We start from the raw sequence: 23,992 nt of genomic DNA, 5'->3' as shown, positions 1-23,992 counted from the left end.
TTTCCCTGGGGTGTCAGAGGCCACTAGGTTCTGATCAGAGTGCTTGGCCCAAGCAGTATCTTCCATTAAGTTGTCTGGGTCAGTCACTATCTGATTTCGGAGAAGCTGATCCAACGTCTCGTAAAATGGGCAGTGTGGTGGATCGCCCATGCTTGTGGCATGGGCGACGTACGCCTTCAAATACAACGCCTTCAGAACTTTAAACTTGGAGCGGCACTGGCGCTCAGTGCGGCGGAAGCCTTCCTGCTGCATCCGCTTAGACACGGCCTGATAGACATCGGCATTGTGGTGCACAGTCTGGAGGCGCTGGATATACTCTGCCTCTCCCAGGATGGAGAGAAGAGTTCGTGTCTCCTGTCTGGACCACCGGATGCCCGCACTGCTACTGGAACTGGCCATAGTGGACGGGGAAGGAAGGCTAGTGCGGGAAGCTCCTGGGCGGCAAGGTGCAAATCTGAAGGTGTGGGGAAGCTCTGGGTGCCCTCAGTGTTTCCAGGAGCCAGCCGATTCTTCCCTCTCAGGGCTAATTGCTGAGGAGCCAGGTCCAAGGACCGAATTTCTGGCTGGAAGGCCACAGGGGAATGAGAGTTACAGGGATGGTGTAGGGATAATTGCGGCAGCAAGTTAAACGGTGCTACCTGTAAGTAGGCTGCAAACAGGCAGGACACTGGGTCAGGGGCTGAAATGGGCCTTACTGGCTTGATAACAAGGGGACTGGCTCCTCCACAAAAGCCAGAATGCTTCCGAGGCTGATACCTGGTTCAACTCTGTGTCTGTAAAAATCAATTGTCTTGTAAGTAGACAGACCAAGGCGGAAAATACCTGGAGCATGAGGCAGCTCGCTCTGGAGAAGTGCTAGCAGGACCGTGGTACGGCAGTTTGTCTGCAGGACGCTCGTCCTTTAACTAACCTCGGCCTAAGCAGCATGCCGTGGCTATGTATTACCCATCTGACTGTCACCCGTGCACTCTTTTGTTGAAAGGTAACTTTCAGAGTCAGACAAGTAAGCTTAAGTTATTCCTGTTAATATAAAGCTTTTTGCATAGTATGGAAGAAAACCACATCATTACTGCAACTGTCTGCCCCCAAACAGCAGCATAAAACAAACAGGACTACTAGGGGATAGATCTATGATTGACAGATTTATCTTGATTGTATCGATGTCAGTATTTGGGTGTGATATTATACTATAGTTTTGAGAGAAGTTACCGCTGGGAGAAAGTGGCAAATCCAGTAATATATCGGATCTCTTTTAATTATTTCTAACAGTATGTACAATTACCTCAAGATAAAAAGTATAATTAAAACGACATATTGCTGGCTGCTTATAGTGAATCTAAATTCAACATATATCTACAACTTTTTCAGAATTTATATTTTAAAAAAATTTGAAACCAACTAATTTATCATCATCACAAAAACTGGAATTCTCTCCAAAACACCATAGTTTTTGGCTTACTGCAAAGGTAGTCTAAGAAAAAAAAATGTCAAGTTCAATTTAAACACAGATAAGAGATAATAAAAAATATCTATACGTATAAAAAAATATTAAATTTAATCTACAATCCCCAAATCCTAAGATCAAGCTAAGAAAATTTCTACTTAAATTCTCAACTGAACAATGTAGAAAGGAAACAATCTGAGCTAAGGGTTGAAAATCCTGAACTAATTTAGGAATACCATAACTTCTATGTGCCTTGATTTTCTCATCTATAAGTGGGGAAGGATAAAACCTGCCTTACCAATCTTACAGGAATTTGAGAGGATTAAATAAAATAATAGATGTGAAAGCACTCTTGAAAATTTAAAAACACTATATCAAGTATTACTACTCCAATGAAAATAAAAACCCCTAATTACTATGGTAATCTATAATTTGAGGAGACAGGAGTCTGGGGAAGCAAGCCTCTTTAATTTTTTAATTAAAGTTCCAACGGATGATTAACCTGATTCGTACTTAAGATGTTAATGAATCTGTTTCTCTAATGATTAAATTTTAAGCCAAGCCACAGGAATAGTTCTCAGAAAATGTCACAAAAAGACCCAAGGAAGAAAACCGATAGCATCTACCTAAATTATGACAAAATGTAGAAGATTTTGCAAAATTCAACTATAGAGCAAAGAAGTTGTCAAATTCCCACAATATCTTTCAAGTTACCTCAGTTGAAAAATACAAAAATGTGAAAAGTCCAAATTACCACCTGTGAATGACACAAACTGTAAAAACTAAAGAAATGTTGACATTTATCAATACTAACAGACCTGTCAGCAAGAAACAAATGTCTGAGAGAATCCCATCTTTGAGAAGATTCAATACTAATCATCAAAAGAAACAGCCTACTGGGGTATTCTTTAAAATGACTCAGTCGTAAAAAAACAAAAAAGCAAATGGTATTTCTAGTATCATTTCACATTCCATTTAGAATGGATAAACACATTTTAATCACCATACGTAAAAGTATTATTTTACTTCATACCTTCTGCCAAGGATCTGCTTTACTTTCATTACTGTATTTGAAATATTTCTTATTCTACTTTGCTTTGCGGCCAATCCAACAACCTGAAAAAGAGAAATATATTACAATGTGTGTAATTTTTACTTATTTCGAAGTACAAAAATGAGGGGGAATAGTACCTCTTCATTTTCTGAGTAAGCAACAACAGCTGGAGTAACTCTGTCACCTGCATCATTTGCAACCACATCAGCCCGGCCATCCTGGTGAAAAATACACAACTATATCAATTCTCTTGAGAAATACGTAATCTCATTAGACATATTCAGACAATGTGGCCCAGTTTTAATTTGCCATATATATGGATAGGAAAATTGCTCTATCAATATTTTCAACTTGTAGATTTAACTGCTGGTACTGATTTTCTAGATTTTATATAAGGCCAACATTCCATAAAGAACTGCTTCATTTTTTTCGGTCTTCTCTGCGTAGTAGATAATTGGAACAAACATAGTAACAATCTTTCTATATACATAGTCTTATACCACTCTACTTCTTTCTTCCCGCACAAAATACATCTTTCTTCCCTTTTCTACATAGGATGTAGTAGCATTAATCCTTCTGGCTTTTCCTTACAAATCATTTGACATTTAAACGCGAGACGCGTTATCAGGGGAGTTCACTATTATTGTTCCTTCTGCCTCCCCATTGACGAGATGAAGGCCACAACTCCTTGCCAAGCTCTCATATTTCCAGGGGACGAGGCCGGTTCCGCTAGGCCCTCTGCCTCGAAACTCCCCTGCAGAAACGCCTCTCTGTGCGACGATCCTAGGCTGGCGACACGCCGTTCACAACCCAGTAGGTGACCAAAGGACTTGGCCGCATTCAGAGAACGAGGTGGCTGACATTAGGCCCTAGCCCCAACCTTCCATTCCCTCACCTTATAGATGGCCACACAGGCTGATGTGCAGCCCAGGTGAACTCCGATGGCCGCCATGAGGCGGCAGAGACGGCAGCAGTAGTAAAGAGCGGTCCTCCGAGGGCTGCAGGTCTCAGGCTCCCTACAGCTCCATCAGGCACCGCGGAGACTTCACGTTCCCGCCCGCCCACTGCGTCCGGTCCAAACGCCGCGGCCTCCCGCGGCGCCGCCAATCAGCGTGAAGGTCCCGCCTACCTCACGAGCAGTCAGCGAATAGCTTTAGTGCTTCTCTCCCAGCCCCGCTGGAGCGACACCGCGTGTGCGATAGCGCGCACGCGCCAGCCAGAGAAGGAAAGGAAAGGGCCCCTTCGCCCCGCCCCGTTCTTTGCCCGTCTCGTGAGAGCCAATGGAAACTTCGGGTTGAATTGCGTCATTTGCCCTAGCAACTCGGGGCTCGCTCAGCTCTGCGGCGTGCTGTAGCAGCCCCTGGCGATAGCAGTGCGGCTGGCGGTGGACGCCGGTGGCGGAGGAGTTTGGTGCTGCTGGCTCAGTATGCGGTGCACGAGCCCAGCCGCTATGGTGGTCATTTGCGCCGGGCTTTGGGTGTCCAACCCGGTGCGGGCGCAGGGCCAGGAGGCCGGGGGGCAGCCGGGGGCGGACTGTGAAGGTGAGCGGTGTGAGACCTGCTTGCATGGCGGTGGCACCGTGCTGCAGCGCAGCTGTTGTCGGCTTTGGCTTCTCCCGGCCCTAACTATAAATACCATTTCACTCAGGAGACGCGGGCCCTGTCCCTAGTCCGATTTCGTTCGCCCGAGCTTAGTTTTAGCGGCGCCCGGTGACACCTTTAGGCCGCGTCCTAGTCTTGCTGTGACTTAAACTGCCATGTCAAAGCATGGCGCCAAATTGATTTTGCTGCTCCTAACCAGCGAAATTTGCCTCTCCTCGCACCGGAGATGTCTTTCAAGTTCAAATTAGTTTGCAACTCCCAGAAGGAAAATAAAACATGACAAGTCGTCTGTAATTGAGTTGAGGTGGCTTAGATCACAGGACATGACTAACGTGTTAGGACTTTACAGGGAAAAGTTGCTTTACGGAGGAGTACAGTAACGCTTTAGATGAGGAACAGAGAAAAACGATTCCTTTTCTGTTCACAGACTCTTAGGTGGAACTGCAATCAGAACACGTGCCTTCTGGCTCTATGGCAGACTTATCAGGTACTCGCAAAATCAGCCTCATAACACCTCCTCCAGAGGGCTGTTAACATCAAAGAACATAATTAGCTGTGCTAGCTCCAACCTCCTGTGCTACTGTAGCACTTACCTCCATGTTTCATTCATTGAAATAATTCGAATGTATATCCTCACACTTCAGAGAGCTAGCGAATCTGCCTTTACTTAACAGGAAACTGGGTTCATAGTATATGTTGAACGAATGGATGAGTGTAGTCTGTAGTATAACTAAACAAAGTCTTAAGAATCGAAGTCCAGTTTTCTACCAGCCCTGCAATATTTTAAATTTTCTCTAGAAATTAAAAAGATCTACATGTTATTTTTTAAACTTTACATTTATTTGTTTAGCTAAATTATAATTTTGTTTAAAGATCACTTACAATTATGTCCTAAAAACACTTCAGAAGAGCCAGAGCATCTGGATTAATTAAGGTTATGCCATCTTTCCTGAATTTATTACAGCATGTTGTGATTATTAACTTGAATGTCTGACTAACCTGGGTGTATATTTCCTTTGTTAGATAAAAAGCTGTAGAATCACAGAGAAGGAAATACTAGTTTAAGAACAGGAAAGACTAGAGTCTAGATCTGGCTTTATTACTGCTCATGAGCCTTTATTATTTGTCACTTAATTTCCCTGAAGGTATAAAATTAAAATGCTATATTTGCACATACTTTAGGGCAAAGGTCAAAAACTGATAGTCCATGAGCCATCTGAGACCTACTGAAATATTAAGTTCACAAAGTATTTTGAAAAACATTTAAATAAATCTGCTACGTTTTAAAATCGGAAGACTTCGTATTTAAAAATTCAGATCTCTGCCTTTTCTTGAAATACCAGGTCACCTGTCAAGACCAGCCATATGTCTTTGTAGTGGGAATTGGTTGTGGCTGTTCCTTTTAGAAAGGACCTGTGTTCTCCGGGTTTTTGTTTCTGTTTTTCCTACACTCGGATTTCTTTACCCATTCATTTTACTTGCCTGGCCCCTGTGAATATTTAAGTTTCTGAGCCCTGCTCTAGGTCATTTGAGGCTTCCTGGAAAAAAATAAATAAATAAACATTTCCGGATCTGTTTAAAAGGACTGTTATTGTAGGATTACTTAAAAACAAAAACAAAAACTTTTTACTTTGAAATAATTATAGGTTTGCTTATGGGACAATTTTTAAACAACAACAACAAAAAACACATCATAAATAAAAGGAGTATGGTTATCCGGTTATAGGAATAAATACATGCCAGGAACTTTAAATTACTAATTTGTTAGGCGATTTTTGGTGAGATTATTCTCTTCATGTAAAGCCCAGGAATAACTTTCCATTCTTATCTTGACCTCTCGGTGGCATGGGAACCATTGACTTGTTCTCTTTCAGAAACTTCTTTCTCATAATGGTGTTGATACTGCTTTTTTCTTGCCTTCGCTTCCTGTCTCTGCCCCCTTGTTCATGGCATCTTTCTGGTTCTCTAGCCATGGCTTCAATATTGGAATTTTTCAAAGTTCTGTCCTCTGCCCCCTCTTTTCTCAGTCTATACACACTCCTGTGCAATCAGAATCGACCTGTCTATAGTCTGATTAATTCCAAACGTTTATATCTAAACTACCTCCTTTCTAGAGTCTCAGACCTGCATCCAATTGACTATTGAACATTTTCATCTAGATACTTATACCTCAAACTCAGCAGAGTCACAAACCAAAGTCATCATCCCCTCCCTTCTCGGTCCCCCAAACCTATTATGTGTATGGTGTCAGTGACTACCGGGTCAACTAGACCAGACTTCTCTTTCTCCCTGATCCTCTACCCCCATCTGTCACTGTGTCCGTGGACTCTACCTTCTGGGCGACTCTCTTCTCTCTCCTTCCCCAGCTCCACTGCCTTGTTGCAAACCTCCACCATTTTTACCGTCCTTACCACCACGACAGCATTTTCCCGCCCCCTTTCTTCCTCCTCTCCGGTGCCCTGGCATTGTTATCATGTTACTCCCTTAGTTAATATCTTTCAATGGTCTCCCACTTTCCCCCAGGTAGGTGCCCCACCCCCTTTGTTGTCCCAGAGTATCTCCTGCACTTCTCATAGTGGTTAGTAATTGTTTTGGTTTCCTCCATGAGGGTACTCCTTGAAAGTCAAGACTTTCTCTCACCACATCTCCAGTGGCTACCACGGTGTGAAGCATACGGTAGGCACTAAATTTTGTTGAATAAATGTATGCATATATGTTGCAATAAAAGTATTAGTAAGTCAAAAGTATGTTTAAAAAGACAGGTTAGAATTCCCAGCTCTCATCATTTAGGTAATAATTGGCAGAGCAACAGTGGAGGTCTAGAAATCATGAAAGTGTATTGTGGGAATAGCGTAAGAGCTAGAGGCATTGGAACACTGGGTTTCTTTGGTAGGAAGATGAGAATTAGAGTCACTGGGAGACTTTAATGATAGTTTCCACTGATTTGTAGATTTGATCATCATGGCAGGGGTCTCCTTTGTATACTTTATATATTTGCTAATTAAACTTAGCAAACTCATATTGGCAATGTCTCCTTTTTCACATTCTGTCAGTAGCATTTAACAGCTAATCGGTCAGTCCCTCCTTTTAACACTTTATTTTACTTGTCTTCTGGGAATACCCTCACTCTTCATTCTCACCCTACCTCACTGTCTGTTCCTTTCAGTCTTTTTCTGGTTCCTTCTCATATTCCCAATTTCTAAACAATGGAGTTTCACAAGAGTGAGACCTGGGACCATGTACGTCTCTTCTCAATCTCTCCTTATCCTCTGGTCCCATCTCTTACCATTTGATTATTGATGACTTACATATTTATGTATGTAGACCTCACCCCTGAACTCCAGATTTATGTGTCCAGCTGCTTCTCACTGTTTCCAGTTGGTCGTTGTGTTAGGTTTCTCCAGAGAAAAGAGAACCATTAGGAGAGATAAATTAAAAAAAAAAAAAAAGAAGATAGATAGATAGATAGATAGATAGATAGGAATCAGCTTACCTTTGTAGAGGCTGAAAAGTCCAAAAATTGCAGTGGGTGCTGGCAGGCTGGAGCTCCAGGAGAGCTGACGGTGCTGGTGAGGTCTGCAGGTAGTCTTCTGGAGAGTTCCCTAGTGCTTGGGGAGGCCAGCTGTTGTTCTATTTGAGACTTCGATTGATGGAACGAGGCTTATCCCCATTATGGAGGGCAATTTGCTTCACTCAAAGTTCACTAAATGTTAATCTTATTCAAAAACATCCCCTAAGTGGACACATAAAATTAATCATCACAGATGTTTAGATGTATCTCAAACTTCACATGGCTGGACTGAATTCCTGTTTGTCTCCACAAACTCACTTCTCCTGTAGTCTTCCCAGTTCAGCAAATGGTGACTCCACTCTTCCAGTTTCTTACTTAGGTCACAATCCTTGGAGTCATCCTTGAGAAAATCTCTTTCTCAATCTCTCTCTCTCTCTCTTTATCTCAATCTCTCTCTCTCCTCTCTCTCCTCTCTCACTCTCGCTCTCGATCTCTCGCTCTCTTTCTCATCTATCTGTCTAGCTCTATCTCTTTCTCTCTCTCTCTCTCTCTCTCTCTCGCTCTCGCTCTCGCTCTCCTCTCTCGCTCTCGCTTTCTCGCTCTCTTTCTCATCTATCTGTCTAGCTCTATCTCTATCTTTCTCTCTCTTCAACATGCAACATCCAATCCATGTAGTAAATCCTTTTGCTTCTTCCTTCAAAATGTGTCCAGAATCCAACACTTCTCATTGCCTCCAATGCTACTATTTTGGTCCAAGATACACAGCTATTTTCAGAACCTCCAAACCAGTCTCCTGCTTCCATTCTTGCTCCCCTGCCATCTACAGAGAGCCTCCCAAGGTAAACTCGAAAAATAATGTGAGATGACTGCTCTTCTTTACTGAAACCTGTAATGGCATCCCTTCTCAGAGTAAGACCCAAAGTCCTTAGCACGGCCTCAAGGCTCTGGATGACCTGGCATGCTGCTGCCTATCTGACCCCATTTTCTCCTGCCCTCCCTCTTGCTCACTCTACTTTGATCACACGGGCCCTCTTACTGTTCTTGGTCCCACCAAGGACATGCCTCCATCAGAGCCTGCTCTTGTTCTTCCCTTTGCCTGGAGAATTTTTCCCAAACTGTCCACTTACATTGTTCTCCCTCTTCCTTAGGGTTTCTGCTCAAATGTTACTTTATTCATCCAAGAGGTCTTCCCTGACCCCCTGTGGGGGATAATATGGTCACCATGTCACTCTCTATCCTCCTTACCATGTCAATTTTTCTTCATTGCCACAAAATGCTTTTATTTGATCATTAGAATATAATCCTTGAGGCAAGGACTTTGTTTTCTTCATTGCTGAATCTCAGGAACCTAGAATACTGCCTGGCACTTACTGATTGCTCAAAAAACATTTGTTAAACCGATGAATGACTGGCTATTATATTTAGCATTCTGTTTCGATTAAATAGCATTAAATATGACTTCAAACTCTGAAAGAAACATGGATGGCCCTCTAGCTGAAAGCACTAAAAATAATGGATGCAATAAAATGTAAAACTTATTAAAAGTGTAAGTCAGTCAGGCATACCCAGAGGCTGAAAACAAAATGAAAGTGGGAACCAAAAAGGGTTAACGGAGCCCCGAGGCTGACTTTTGCCTTGGGGACATTTGCTACCCGGGGATCTGCGTGGCTTTGGTAAAAGGAAGCGAATACAAACAAAGCCCAGGTCTCTCTCGAGTAAGGAGTGTAACGCTCAACCCTGCCCCCCTCGATTAATTCTGAATCTCAAAGAGCTGGACCTTCATTATAAAAGGTGAACCGGAAATAAGTACCACTCTACCACCATCTTTGTAGACTAAAAGGAATCGTTATTAGTTGAACTTTTTACTGACGAAAAGGGAAAACAAAAATGTCTCCAGATAATTCATAATCACAAGCTAACCCACATATGGGCCGAAGCCCAGATTCATATTACATGGATGGTTCAAAGCATCTCAAACTGAGAATTTAGTTTAAAGGGATTTTAAGCGGGCATCAGCAAATGCCAGCCTTATCTGCAGTAACCCACCTTCCACCCAGTCTTCGAAGTGTTCCCACAGCTGAAGTTCTAAGAAATAAATCTCACATTCAAAAAGTGACAAACCCATGGAGAAGAAGGGCACTGTAAGTGACAGCCAGCTGAGGCAAAAGACAGAAGCAGCACACCTGAAAAGGCTTCAGGTAGGGAATTATCAGGCACAGAATATAAGATGTTTATCAAGATTAAAGAAATAAAGGAAGAGATTGAAGATATAAATAAAGGGCAGAAGGCTATTAATAAAAGTCCAATCATATTTGGAAAAGAACCAAATAAACTATGAGTAGAAATTAATGGGATTAATAATAGATTAAACAACTGAGAAAAGAATTAGTGAGGTAGAAGACTAAAGAAATTATCAAGAAGGAATCTCTGAGACATTGAGAGAAAAAATGGGAAAGAAAGATAAAGGTATGATGAGGATAAAGAAAGAAATTCCAACATAGGTTAACTGGCTTCCAGAAGGAGAGGAGAGAGCGTGGAGCCCAAAAGATGATGACTCATTTTTCTAAACTGATGAAAATCACCAATCCACAGACTGGGAAGACCAATATACTCCAAACAGTATAAATAAAAATATCTGAGTAATATCCGGTCACATCAAAAGGGAATTAGAAAACACAAAGGACAAAATTAATCTGAAACACAGCCAGAGAAAAAAGACTGATGGCCTTCAAAGGAATGGCAATTAGACTGAAAGATGATTAACAATGAAAAGCCCAAAGTCACGAGGCCAGGATTTGGACCCAGAGAGGTTGACGTCAGAGCCCAGGCACTGTCTTCTGAGTGTGGTGCTGGGAACTAATTTATTTAGGGCAACATGAAAAATAAAATTGAAACAATGAGGTAGTATATAAATTATTCAGTAAGTTCTGGTTATTCTCAAAGTCTTAATTCATTGTAACATATACTATATACTTACCCAGCAGTTCTCCCTACTCCAAGTACCAGCCGCTAATCTGCTATCCTTTTTCTTCCTCTCTAAAATCAAGATGGAACAGATAATAGGGGACTGACTTTAATTCGAGAAGGTATGGGTGGGACTGTTGGAAATAATGTCCCCAGCCTAACTGATAGTTTGATAATTCCACAAACCCGATTTTTTAAACATTTTATTATCGTTTCAAAAAAGTCGTAGCTCTTTTCCTGCAGGTGGCATTATTATATTTTTCAAATATCGCTTTCTGCTTTTGGGTTTGGGCTAATAATTGCTTAATTGTAGTGTGATTTCACTTAAAATTTTTAATTCAGTTTCATTAATATTGTCAACTACTTTATTGGGGATTTTTGTGATAGTCAAAGACATGGTGAGTTTTTGAAATAAATTGGAAAATATTTCAAACATGTAGAAAAATATTTATATAATCTATATACATAGTATCTAGATTAAATCTTAATAGTTTGCTATATTTGCTACCATTCATTTTCTCCTAAAAAAAATTAGCTGCAGCTAAGTCTCACTCTTTTTTTCTTATCTTTCCCACCCTTTTCGGGGGAAATTTCTGAAGATAATGTGTGCTTCTCATGCATTTTTAAGAATTTTTACTATAAATGTATATATCCACAAATAACCTATATTTTTTCTGATCTTAGATGTATATAAATTGTACACTGAACGTATTCATTTTTGCATCTTTTCTCACTCAACATTATTTGGGCACTTATGCACACTGATAACTATAAATGTAGTTCACCGTTTTTAATTCTTCTCTAGAATTCCAGCATATGAATGAATACAGTTTATGTGTCTATTCTCCCTTTGCGGGTTAGGTTAGGTTTTTACCACTTTTATATCATTTTAAACCATGCTGCTCTGAATATTTTATACATGTCTCTTCGAGCACACATGTGATGATTTCTTCAGGTCACAGAATGAGAATCATTAGGTCACGGAGTGTGTGCATTTTCAATTTAACTTTTTCTACTGGACTGTGTTTTTCTTATGAATATGCAAGAGTTCACTTATTCAGCTAAAAAATACATATTTAACACGTAGTCTTGGAGCTCCGCTGGAGACAGAGCAGTGTGACTAAAGTGGGAGAGATGACAGAAGCTGAGGTCTGAGAGGCAATGGAGAGCCAGGCCCCCCGGGGACTTGCGGGACATTGTAAAGACTTTGGACTGTACTCTGAAGGCTTTGAGCAGATGAAGTAGCATGACCTGACTTTCATTTTAAAGGAATCATGCTGGTCAGAATTTTAGAAATCTAGTGAGTCAGATTATAGCAATTCTCTCGCCAAGCAGTACTATAAATACAGGTGAAAATATAAAAATATCATAAAAGAATCAAAGAGCTGACAAGATGGAAAGATTTACTAGGACAAAATGGAAGGAGAAGCAGCAATTCGGTGAGGACATCGGCCAGTAAGCATGAAGGTGAACTTTGGTGTGAGGGGTACAGAAATCCAAGGGCGACGTGTTTTATGTAGCGAGTCTGTCTATTAGAAGACCCTTCCGTGTTAATCTGAGATTCCCAGAGGGTTACTCCCTCAGAGCAAGGCTGAACAAGCAGTAAGCCTGACCATCTTTACCCATACAGGACTATAATGAAATTTTCCTTGACACTGAGCAAGGTAGATGAAAGAAAAAAAAAAAACAATCATCATCAACAACAACAACAACAAAACGTCTCTGAGAGATTATAACTACAATCTTGGATTTTTCCTCACTTGGATTTGCAGCCAAAATTCACATCAGGGCTCAAAAAAACTTCATAGTATCAACTTAGTTTAAAGCAGTCTGGGGATACTACCCCCTAGACCTGATAAATACAAACACGAATCCTTTATGGAAATAAGACACCTTCATTTTAAGCCTCGAATAATCTCCACAAATATCTTTCAAGGATTATGAGCATCATGCAATACAAAATAACCAAGCACACAAAGAAACAAGGCCCATGAGCAAGCATTTATAGAAAGAACAAAAAAATAGAAACATGACGATTTTCGATATTTGAATTATCAGACACAGATGATAAAACAATTATGTTCACTGTGTTTATATTATATATATGTGTGTGTAAATATATGTATGTATATAAAAGACAACTTGAAAATATCTGCAAGATATAGGAAACTGTAAGAATTGATCTAGCATATTTGAAAAATAACTAAAGGGAACTTCTAGAAATAAAAAAATAATCAAAATTTAAAATTCAACAAATGGATTTAATTGTAGATATAGAGAGCTGACGGTGGGGTGGGTGAACTAAGACTTTACTTCTCAAAATGTGGTCTTCATACCCACAGAATTGGTATCTCTCAGTAGCTTGTTGGAAATACAGAATCTCAGGTCCCACTCCAGACCTACAAATTAAAATCTGAACATTAGCAAATCTCTAGGTAATTAACATGCATATTAAAATTGATCAGGATGGGGTGAGAGATTCTTCATTTCTGACAAACTCCCAGGTGGTGTTGGACCAAGAACTGCAAATACCAAAGAACCAGAAGGAAGGTCAGAAGAATTATCTGTTATGCAGCACAGACTAACAAAAGAATGGAAAATAAGGAAGAGAGATTAAAGGACATGAGAACAGAATGAGAAAATCCAGAACATGTTTAATTAGAGTTCTGGAAAAAGAGAAGACAGACAATGTTGCAGAAGTAACGTTTGAAGAGATACTAGCTGAGAATTCCTCAGAACTGAAGAAAGACACCAATCCACCTATTCAGGAGGTCCAGTGATAGACAAAAAAGAAAATCCACTCCCAGATATCATGGTGGAACAACAGAACACCAAAGAAAAAAGTTAAATATGCTAGAGGAAAAAAAAAAATCAATGACAGATTAATAACTGACTTCTCAATGACAACGATGGAAGACTGAAGCAGATGAAATGGAATCTTCAGTGTGATCAAAGAAAACAATTGCCAGTAAAGAAGCATAAAAAAAATATTTTCAAACAACAAAAAAAGGATGAAAAAAATGAAAACGTTCCTTTGACAATTTCCTCTTCTGGAACTCATATTTAGGTATTTGGCTTCCTGAATTTCTTATTTTGTTTTTGGTTTATTTTCTGGGGATTTTTTTTCAACCTTATCTCTTAAATAAACCTTGTATAAAATTTTTTCTTTAATTTTAGCCATTATATTTTTAATTATTGAGAATTCTTATCTTTTGGTTGTTTGAATAGTGTTTATATTTATCACTTTTTTCCTTGCTAGAAACTTGTCTATTTTTACCAGATATTGGTTTTCTTGATCTTTATTTTTTCTATTTAATTAATTCTGTTCTTTTATTATTTAATATCTTCTATAGATTTTGGTTTACTAAATAGTTGTATTTTTAAAAATTTCTTGAGTTGAATGCTTACTAATTTTCTGTTTTTTTTCTTTTGAAAGGTACACATTTAATGTTATGAATTTCCTTCTAAGTACTGCCTTACCTTCATTCCTTAGGTTTTCTATACAGTATTTTTATAGGAATTAAGTACTAAAAATTGCACATTTCCATTACTACTTCTTTGAACCATGTATGACTTAGAAGTGTGTATTTGAAAATTTCTGTGCATATGGAGGGCAGATACTGGGTTGATCATGTTATTTTTTGTTATCGATTTCTAATTGTGTTTAGGGAATGTGGTCTGTTTGATACAGGTTTTGGGGTACTTGTTTACTTACTTTTTGGCTTAATACATGGCAGATTTATGTAAATATTCCATATTTTCTTGAAAACATTATGAATTCTCTAATTTGGGGGAGAAGGGTTCCATATGTTATTAGGTAAACTTTGTGAATGGTGTTCAAATGTTAAGTGCCCGTATTAGCTTTAGGTCAGTTTGAGCAAATTGCTGAGGGGGTGTTATACCATCTACCATGATTATAAATTTGTCAATTTCTTATTATAAATCTGTCAGGATTTTCTATATTATCAGGCTATATCCTGGGTGTATACTAGTTCAAAATCATTTCATATTTCTGGTAAATGGTTCATTTTATAATTAGTAGTAATTTTTGTTATTCCTATTAAAGCTTTATATATAAACCAGATTTTAGATTGCATTTTCCTGGCATATCTTTTTATTTTTAAATCTCTTCATTTTTTTTACCCTCTTCCATAGCCTCCTACTTTTTATGTGACTCATAAGCAGCATACTGTTGGATTTTTAATAGTTCCAATCTGAAAAATCCTTTATATAATTGCAAGTTTAATGCATTTATGCACATTCTAATTAATGGTATGTTTGGATTCTATTTCTCCCAGTTAATTTCGTGGGTTTTTAAAAAAAATTTTATTGTGCTTTTTCTTTGTTTTTGTTTTTTTTTTCTTTCCTGATTTTTTTGTGGACTGATACTGTTTTAAAAGTTCCTCTCCACTGATTTAGAAGTCATCTATTTATATTTTTTAGTTATTACTCTTACATTTTTAATATGCTAAATTGGCTAAAAATATGACAACAATAATGTTTTACTACCCTCCTCCAGGATGATAAAGAATCCTGGGAAGTTTAACTCGAATTCTCCTTTATTCCCCATCCTAAGTGTTAGGATTGTACTGTAATTAAGTTTTACCTATGTTTATACCCCTACATGTTCATTATTATTGTTTATATAGTTAAATCGTTATTTCGATTTTTCTTCCATTTGCCATTTTCTTTTATCATCACTTCTTACAACTTGATCTTTCTTTCTAGATTTTGACTCCTTTTTCCTGAAGTGCATCCTTTAGTAGTTCTCTTATAGCGCTTCATACATAGAAAGTGCTCAATAAATGTTTATTCATTCAATAAATTACTCAAACTACTATAGCAGTACAGTTTGTGCACTTATAGCTCTTGCCTCGTTTGCCAGACAGATAGATAAGACACCTGATGACTGGGGCCTGGAGGACAGAGCTCATTACCCGGTTTTGGTTAATACTATGAATTAAGAGGAAGGATAGTGAGAACTGAGGGCCTAAGACTTCTCCAATTTTCCTTACCATGTTTTCCCGGAAATCTCTGTCTAACATCAGAGCTATTGTTTTTCAGCATAAGCTTCCGGCCTCCGTTTCCTTCTCAGCTTGCTTGGGGCAGACATTTGCCCCATTTTGGAAAGCAGCTTGGGAAATCTGCACCCTCCTCCTACTGCAGAGTAACCAAACGGAGGAGTGTGGGCCCAGTCAGACTCCCTGGGATCTAATTCCCTCTCTACCACTTGTTGGGCAAGTTAATTGGCCTCTCTTTGACTCAGTTTCTTCATCTGTAAAATGAGGATAGTAATGTATCTACATCATGGATACATTATTTGTTCTGCAACTTGAATGAGTTAATACACAGAAGGTGCTCTGAACAGTGCCAGTACCTGTAAGCACCCAACACATGATAGCTACGGTGTTGCTGCTGCCTGTGTCTCTTCTGAGCTCCACCTCTTCACTGGCTCTGGACACTGGGATCAAATATGATCGTTCAAATTGAGGTTTCACTTCAGGCTCATGATGATGGAACACAGACACATGCAGATTACCAAGGGGCTTCATTCAAAACACATATTCAGGTTTTTCTCTGTGCTTTAAAATAAGATGTCCCAGGCATTATCTCCTGCAGAAAGCTGTGTTTTTTTTCAAATTTTCTTAGTCAAAATTTGTGGGGACGTTCTCATTTCAGGTGGGACTTGGTTCTGAAGACTGATTCAATAAACTCATGTTCGTCAAGGTCCAATAGAAAGCTAATAGCTACAGATCCCAAACTATTCTTACTAATCATTTTAATCCACTGTCACAACACACCGAATCCTACTTACTTTTTATTTGGTGAATGGGATATATACTTAGGTGTGGTAGTGGTTATCTTGTACATAAATACCTAATTTTTTTTGTTCCTTCTAGTGTGTGAAGAATTCTTGAACAGATTCTACATCTCCTTGATAGCCAGAGGGGTTGACTTTTCTCCGGACACCATAGAAAAAGAATTGATCAGCTTTTGCTTGGGTGTCAAAGGAAAAGAAAACCGCCTGGTACAGTAAATTTTCACCTTTCATTCTCGCTTGTGCTTGAAGAAAACTGCTCATACTTTCACTTCTCGTCTTGGACTTGATGTTCTGCTAAGATGCCTGCCTCAAGCACGATCACTATAGGAAGCAAGCAGAGAAATGTAGTTGTATGAATTTTCATCTCAAATAGATCTGTTTCATTTTGCTTTCTGAATAAATCACAACCAATTCCACGTCTCTCTAAATAAAATTATACAATCGAATTCCTAATGAGAATTTACTATCCTATCCTGAATTAAGAGGGTAGACTTTCTGTTCCTTGCCAAGACAGTTAATTAAACCTATCAAAATATTTTATATCATTATTTACATATAAACAATGAAGCATTTATATTTTCTTGCAATGGTGTTTACAGGTCTTTCCTGGGTATGCACAGATGACTTTATTTTTTTCAATGTACTGTTTTACATCACTAAAGACAATCTTAGGCCAATTCATTTTGCCTAAAATTGTTATGTTTCACTTGTCAGTTAAATTTGCATTGTTGACGGCTCACCACTGACACACTGTAAAACTCTCAGCATTTATTTGTGCCATTAAATGTTATATTTTAAAATGTAAAATGCTTCAGTCAAAGGCATTAAGCATGATGAATAAGGGCAAGGACTCTAGAGCTGAAATGCTAAATTTTTGAATTCAGTCTCTTCTACTTGCTGAGTGAGTGAACTTCGGTTGGCTTAGGTGTGAAATGGGGATAATAACAGCACTTATTTCAGAGGATTGTTGTGAGAAATAAGTCGATACCTATAAAGGCTTGAGAGCAGCTCTTGGCAAATCTTGGAGCATCATGTGAATTGTAGGGCACTTCTAATTAGGGTGATCACGAGAATGGGGTCATTCGTGTTCTGGTGTCTTAGTCAGCAGGAGTTAAAATTTAATAGCTGGGCCATGAAAACTAGGATAATCTCTTTCTCACTTCTCAAAGCCGTATTTCTTGATTTTTTTTTTTTAGTGTCTGGGCCACTAAATTCTCTTCATTCTCCTTCAGTGCTATTATCTAGGAGCAACAACAGATGCAGCCACAAAAATCCTAAGTGAGGTCACTCGCCCAATGAGTGTGCACATGCCTGCAATGAAGATTTGCGAGAAGCTCAAGAAGATGGACAGCCAAATCTGTGAGCTGAAATATGGTATAATGGAGTCAAATCTCTTTTCCCCAAAATGTCCAAAGTATTGCCAATTCTCGAAAAAGACTATGTTTCTAAAAAGTCAGTGTTAGAAGGAAAGAAATTCTTTACTCACCAATAGGTTGCTGAGCTGTTGGATGGTGCCTAGCGCCACTTGAGCTTCTATGGGGGAAGAGAAATGAATACTGTCACAATCAACTTTAGGTGAAACTGTCAACCCAAATAGCAAAGTTAAACTCTTAAATCCCTAAGGCAATGTCGACAATGTATGTCAAGGAAAAAAACCCAAAATATCAAAGAAACAATTTAGCTCTTGGTAACCTACTAAGACAAAGGTAGCATCTATCCAAAGGTGATGTAAGGACTTGGAAGTTTTAAATGTGACTATCTTTATTCTTAGATTTGTCTGTCATTCCGCCAGCTTTAAATTTTAGGTTATTCACATCAAATCAGGTTTTGCCTGATGAAATAGCTTTATTTCCGGTGCCTAAAATAAACAGCAAGGAAAGGAAAATGTCCTGTTTAAAACATTATCCTCGGCCTTATACAGTTCACAAAGTAAACCTATTCTTATACTGAGGCTTTCTATCTGGGCCAGCCTTTTGGGTATATTGAGTAGGTGTGATAAATGGCTAGGAGATTCCTCCCTTAGCCTGGACACCTGAAATCCCATCATCAGAGGCCCATTTCTTTTGCTTAAATCATCGTTTTATGTTACATACCCAGTATGGTATTGAAACTACCTAATTAGAACCCAGCTCTGAATTATTTTAGCTGTATTTTCAAACGTAGCTGTGGAATATGCTTATGCACCATAGCTACATAGCTGGCTTTAAACAGTTTTAAGGCTGGAAGATCCCAAAGACAACCTGTTTCTCAATTTGCCAAAGGCGGCCCCTAAATTCCAGGGTGTGATTATGGGGCAGACATCCCTTTTTATTGGCTTCCAAGTAGTGAAGTAGAGGCAGGAATCATGGAGTCCATATAAACAACATTCTCGAAAGGGAAAAACCTGTGCTGATTCTCTCATCTAACAAATTTATTTTGAATACCTGTCACTATGTGCAAGAGACCTTACTGCATTCCTCGAATAAGAGAAAAATGAATCAGATATTGTTGAGAAGAAATGAATACTTACTTATGTTTTGGCAACGATGGCCACTAGAGGCCCTTGGGGAGCCATGAACTAGTTTTAATTTTGGTATCAACATTTTCTTTGTAGTTTTAGGATGTCACAGAGGTTTTCCCCCTTTTTAAAATTAATGCCAGATGCCAAGTTCTCTAGAACAACTCACAGAAACTACTGACACTTGCAAGAGTATTTTTCCCCTCCGACCAGTTACCTTGAAGAGACCAGTAGTCCTAATTTCTTCTCTCCAGTTTATTGTTGGCGGGAAAATTGTGATTGAACAGGGGCCTTTGAGTTGCGAGTTGTTAATAATTTGGGCTTCCGAAGCTTCTACTTTTAAAAGCATTCTGTCAAGTCTGCCATGAAATTAACAAACAAAGTAAGTGTAGAGTTGGATTATGTTTTCAATTAGGAAGGTGTCATTTGTTTTTTGACCTGAAAGAATATTTTTCTTGCTCTGTATTTTAAAAGGATGATGATCACCATAAAAATTTAAGGGTTCTCTTAAATGGAGAATGGAGTGTAGCTGACCCTCCCAATAAAAACAAAAGGCTTTAAAATCCAACTTTTATTATTTTTTTCCAGATTTGTTGAGATATAATTGACATAAAACATTGTGTAAATTTAAGGTGTACGACATGTTGACTTGATACCCTTATGTACTGCGAAATGAATACCAATGGTAGTGTCAGCTAACGTCTCCATCATGTCACATAATCAGCGTTTCCTTTTTGTGAGGACATTTAAGATCTACTCTTTTAGCAACTTTCAAGTATATAATATAGTATAACTAACCATAGTCATCATGCTGTATATTAGATACCCAGAACTTATTCTTCTGATAAAGAAGTTGGTACCCTTTCGCCAGCATCTCCTATTTCACAAACCCCCAGACTCTGGCAACCACCCTTCTACTCTGTGTTTCTATGAGTTCAGCTTCTTTAGATTGCACACATAAGTGATATCATGCAGTCTTTGTATTTGTGTGGCTTATTTCACTTTGCATAATGCCCTCGAGGTCCATCCATGCTGTTGTAAATGGCATTATTTCCTTCTTTCTTGTGGCTGAATAATATTTCATTGTGTATATGTGTACACCATATCTTCTTTATCCATTCATCTGTTGATGGACACTTAGGTTGTTTCCATATCTTGGCTGTTGTGAATAATGCTGCAACGAACATGGGAATGCAGATATCTCTTTGATGTCCTGTTTTCATTTCCCGTGGATACATACCCAGAAGTGGGATTGCTGGATCATATGGAATTTCTATTTTTAATTTTTAAGGAGCCTCCATATTATTTTCCATAGTGGCTGCACCAGTTTACATTCCCACCAACAGTGCACAGGGGTTCCCTTTTCTTCACATCATCTCCAAATCTCATTTCTTGTGTTTTTCATGATAGCCATTCTAAAAGGTCTGAGGTAGTCTCTCATGGTAGTTTTGATTTGCATTTTCCTGATGATTTGTGATGTTGAGCACTTTTTCAAGTACCTGTTGGCCAATTATATGTCTTCTTTGGAAAAATGTCTATTCAGATCCTCTGCCCACTTTGAAATCAGATTACTTGTTTTTTTGTTCGTTTTTTGCTATCAATTTGTATGAGTTCTTTATATTTTTGGATATTAACTCCTTATCAGATATATGATTTGGAAATGTTTTCTCCTATTCCATAAGCTGTCCTTCATTTTGTTGATGGCGTCTTCTGCTATGCAGAACCTTTTTAGTTTGATGTAGTCCCACTTAGTAATTTTTGCTTTTGTGGCTTGTGCTTCTGGTGTCATATCCAAAAAAATCATTGCCAAGACCAATGTCAAAGAGCTTCTCATTATGTTTTCTTCGAGTATCTTTATACTTTTGGGTATTATGTTTAACTCTTTAATATGTTTCAAGTTAATTTCTGTGAGCGATATAAGATAGGGGGTCCATTTTTCCGCATGGGGTCATCCAGTTTTCCAAATACCATTTATTGCTGAGACTATTCTTTCCCTGTTGAGTATTCTTGGCTCCTTTGTCAAATATTAGTTGACCGTATATGAGAGGGTTTATTTCTGGGCTCTTGATTCTGTTCCATTGGTCTATGCGCCTGCTTTTATGCCAGTACCACATTGTTTTCATCACTATAGCTTTGTAGTATAGTTTGAAATCAAGAAAGGTGATGCTTCCAGCTTTGTTCTTTCTCAGGATTGCTTTGGCTATTTGGGGTCTTCTGTGTTTCCATGCAAATTGGGATTGTTTTTTTCTATTTTTGTGAAAAATGCCATTGAAATTTTGATATGAATTGCTTTGAATCTATAGATGGCTTGGGGTATTACAGACACATGAACAATATTAATTCTTCCAATCCATGAACACAGGGCATCTTTCCATTTTTGTCTTCTTCAATTTCTTTCATTAAAGTCTTGTAGTTTTCAGTGTACAGATCTTTTACCTCCTTGGTTACATTTACTCTTAAGTATAAAACACTTTTTAAAAAAATTTTTACTTTATTATTAGTTTCAAGTATACAGTACATTGGTTAGACATTTATATAGCTTATAAAACAATCCCCCTAATGGCTCTTCCTCTCTTCTGGTCTCCCCCTAGCCATTATATTAATGTTAACTGCATTCTCTATGCCGTAAAACACAATTTTTAAATTAGAGAACACTTACTGAAATCTTTGAAAAATCACTTGACAGGTCGTCAATCACAGTGAGGTTGTTAAGAGGGTTTTAAATGCTACGTCCCATTATGCAGGGGAGAAAAGAAAAGGACTCTTCAAGAGAAGCCAAGCTGAAAAAGTCCTGGGCTGCCACCCATCGTTTAATAAGTAAACTGAAATTTTGTATTCACATTCAAGCACACTCCTGGTCATGGGGGACGCAGAAGAAGACTTTGCTTTGAAAGAGGAAAATTACCCTCTCTGACAGGGATGAGCTTCAATTTTCTCCCCCTGTTTTTGGGCTTGACAATAGAGAAAAAGCTGAGTTCTTGACATTCTCAGCAGATAATTTGTACACAGGGAAACAACAGTCTTGCTAGAGGAGTTTGATGTTGGTGACAAGTATTCCTGGCAAGGTTAGGAGCCATATTGGCTGGCACTAACGCACTAGCATTAGAGAAGTAAGTATACCCCAAAGGACTGTAAATACATGCGGTGATAATGTACCAATCCCAGTGAGGGTGGGGGGTTAGGTGAGTTTAAGCAGAGGTCCAAAAGAAATAAGGATCAATGAGGATGCTCCTAATATTACTCATGTATTTGGGTTTCTTTATATTTCTATTTAAAAACTCGGTAGTGCTTTTAATATGTATGCTCATCTGTTTTACTGCAGCCGTATCTTTGTATAAAAGGCGAACCATTATTTTCTAGTTAATTATGATCTATGGCTCTCAGTCGGCCACTCACAAGGCCATCCCAACACATCACCTATTATTGATTCCCTTCTTCATACCTTAGGAGCTGCAGTCAGGATGTGGTGCCATTCATTTTAGTATTGATGATCTTGAGAAGCCATGGAGTGGTAGCAAATACCACAAAGCCACAGAGACCCCTGTTTTGAAGCAACTATAATTCCATGGAGAGGAAGTCTGATAGAACACGACTTATCCCAATAGCTTTGTATACAACACACTCCGCTTAGGTTTCCACAGAAATTAGAAGTACGCTCCACTTTGGATCATAGGGTAGTTGGCACCAAGATAAGGAACACCATTTGCCTTTCTAAATGTTTCAGAGTTGTTGTTTTTAAAAACTGTGCTCTTCCCTTTTGTCTTTTAGAAAAGAAACTGGACTTGGCATCCGTGGACCTGTGGAAGATGAGGGTGGCCGAGCTGAAACAGATCCTGGACGGCTGGGGAGAAGAATGCAGGGCCTGCGCGGAGAAAGCCGACCTCGTGAATCTGATCAAAGAACTGGCGCCCAAGTATGCAGCGACACGCCCCAGAACAGAACTCTGACCCCTGGACACCGCGCACGTGGGCTGAGATTAGAGACAACGTGACTTTCTGGGATACAGGCACGTCAGTGAAGAGGAACTGGGAGTTGCACTGCAAACTTTTTGTTTTGATGTTACACCTTGGAACTGGTGGCTTGGATTTATAAGCAAAACCGATCGTATTAGTAGTAGCTTACAGTTGAGTGCACCAAAACCTAAAAGCACCTTTCTCATAATTTTCGTGTAAGGACTATGTAAATTAATAAATTTAGGCTACCACCTAAAATTGGGGTGAGTGAACTCCTGAAAAATTGGACTAAATTGATTCTGAGAAGGAAGAGGGTGCTCAAAAGACCCTCTATGTGCACGAATATTTAATTAAATATATTGGATTAGGACAAAAGGAACAATGTTTAGCTTATCTAACTCCCAGCTCCAACTCAAAATAACAACTTGACGTAATGAAAAGTTATTAAAAAAGTAAACCTCATATTTTCAACCACAAATCACTCTACTTTCTAGCTCTCTTGGGTATCCAAAATGGGAGGGCAGGAAGTACTACTTAAAATTAGTGTTTCCATAAGAAGAAACCCTATTTAAAACCTATTAAACCTACTTAAAGTAAATAGATCAAGAGTCCATGCAAGTGCAGCCAGTGTTCCAGCAAACTGCATGGACACTCGTGCTGTTAAGTGGACCACGCTCACGGGCTTTTGCATGTCTTCTTGTCACACACTAGATGAGCTTTGGCTAGAGGGTTAAACGTAGTAAGGACACCTGCAGGCAACATGGAGCTTTATGGTTCTTAGTGCTATGTTATCAGCTTTAGAGTGTAAAATCATTTGTGGCTCCATTTCCTGGCCGCATAAGAACAGGATCCCACTGTGGCAGTGGCTGGCCCTGTGTGCGGGCGGAGGTAGGGAAGGGCTGCAGAACAGCGTGCGGGAACTTCCGGGGTGATGGAAGGTCTGACACCTACATGGTGGCTACACGAGGGAATATGATTGTCGGACTCAGTACGATGGATCTGGGCATTTTATTGTATGTAAATTAAATGTAAAATACTGCCATAGAAAAAATATTCGAAAATTAACTAAAATTAGTTGATTTAAACATCTTCATTTAAAGAATTGCATTGGGATTCCTTTTGGGGAGTGGAGGAGAAATTTTCCAGA

At 39.0% G+C, this 23,992-nt stretch overlaps 2 protein-coding genes across 2 annotated transcripts in view; one reads left to right on the top strand and one right to left on the bottom strand.

The window, feature by feature from the left end:
- The window catches only part of HSPA14 (heat shock protein family A (Hsp70) member 14), a 27,272-nt gene extending 23,586 nt beyond the window's left edge, over positions 1 to 3,686 (bottom strand). The window contains exons 1-3 of the mRNA XM_006906975.3: positions 3,394 to 3,686; positions 2,636 to 2,716; positions 2,478 to 2,560 (exon numbers count right to left, since the gene is read on the bottom strand). Of these exons, the coding sequence (XP_006907037.1) occupies positions 2,478 to 2,560; positions 2,636 to 2,716; positions 3,394 to 3,450 (221 nt within the window). The 5' untranslated portion in view covers positions 3,451 to 3,686. The remainder of the gene's footprint in view (positions 1 to 2,477; positions 2,561 to 2,635; positions 2,717 to 3,393) is intronic.
- A 192-nt stretch (positions 3,687 to 3,878) lies between these two features.
- Positions 3,879 to 23,154, top strand: CDNF (cerebral dopamine neurotrophic factor). Its single transcript, XM_006906974.2, has 4 exons — positions 3,879 to 4,039; positions 16,475 to 16,602; positions 17,628 to 17,769; positions 22,661 to 23,154. Exons 1-4 carry the CDS (start codon positions 3,925 to 3,927, stop codon positions 22,837 to 22,839), a joined length of 564 nt encoding a protein of 187 aa, XP_006907036.1. The 5' UTR covers positions 3,879 to 3,924; the 3' UTR covers positions 22,840 to 23,154.
- Positions 23,155 to 23,992: the final 838 nt, after the last annotated feature.

Source organism: Pteropus alecto, unplaced genomic scaffold, assembly GCF_000325575.1.
Source record: "Pteropus alecto unplaced genomic scaffold, ASM32557v1 scaffold11, whole genome shotgun sequence".
NCBI classification, from domain to species: domain Eukaryota; kingdom Metazoa; phylum Chordata; class Mammalia; order Chiroptera; family Pteropodidae; genus Pteropus; species Pteropus alecto.
Note: the sequence above shows the minus strand (reverse complement) of the source record. Positions and strands in the feature narration are given on the sequence as shown.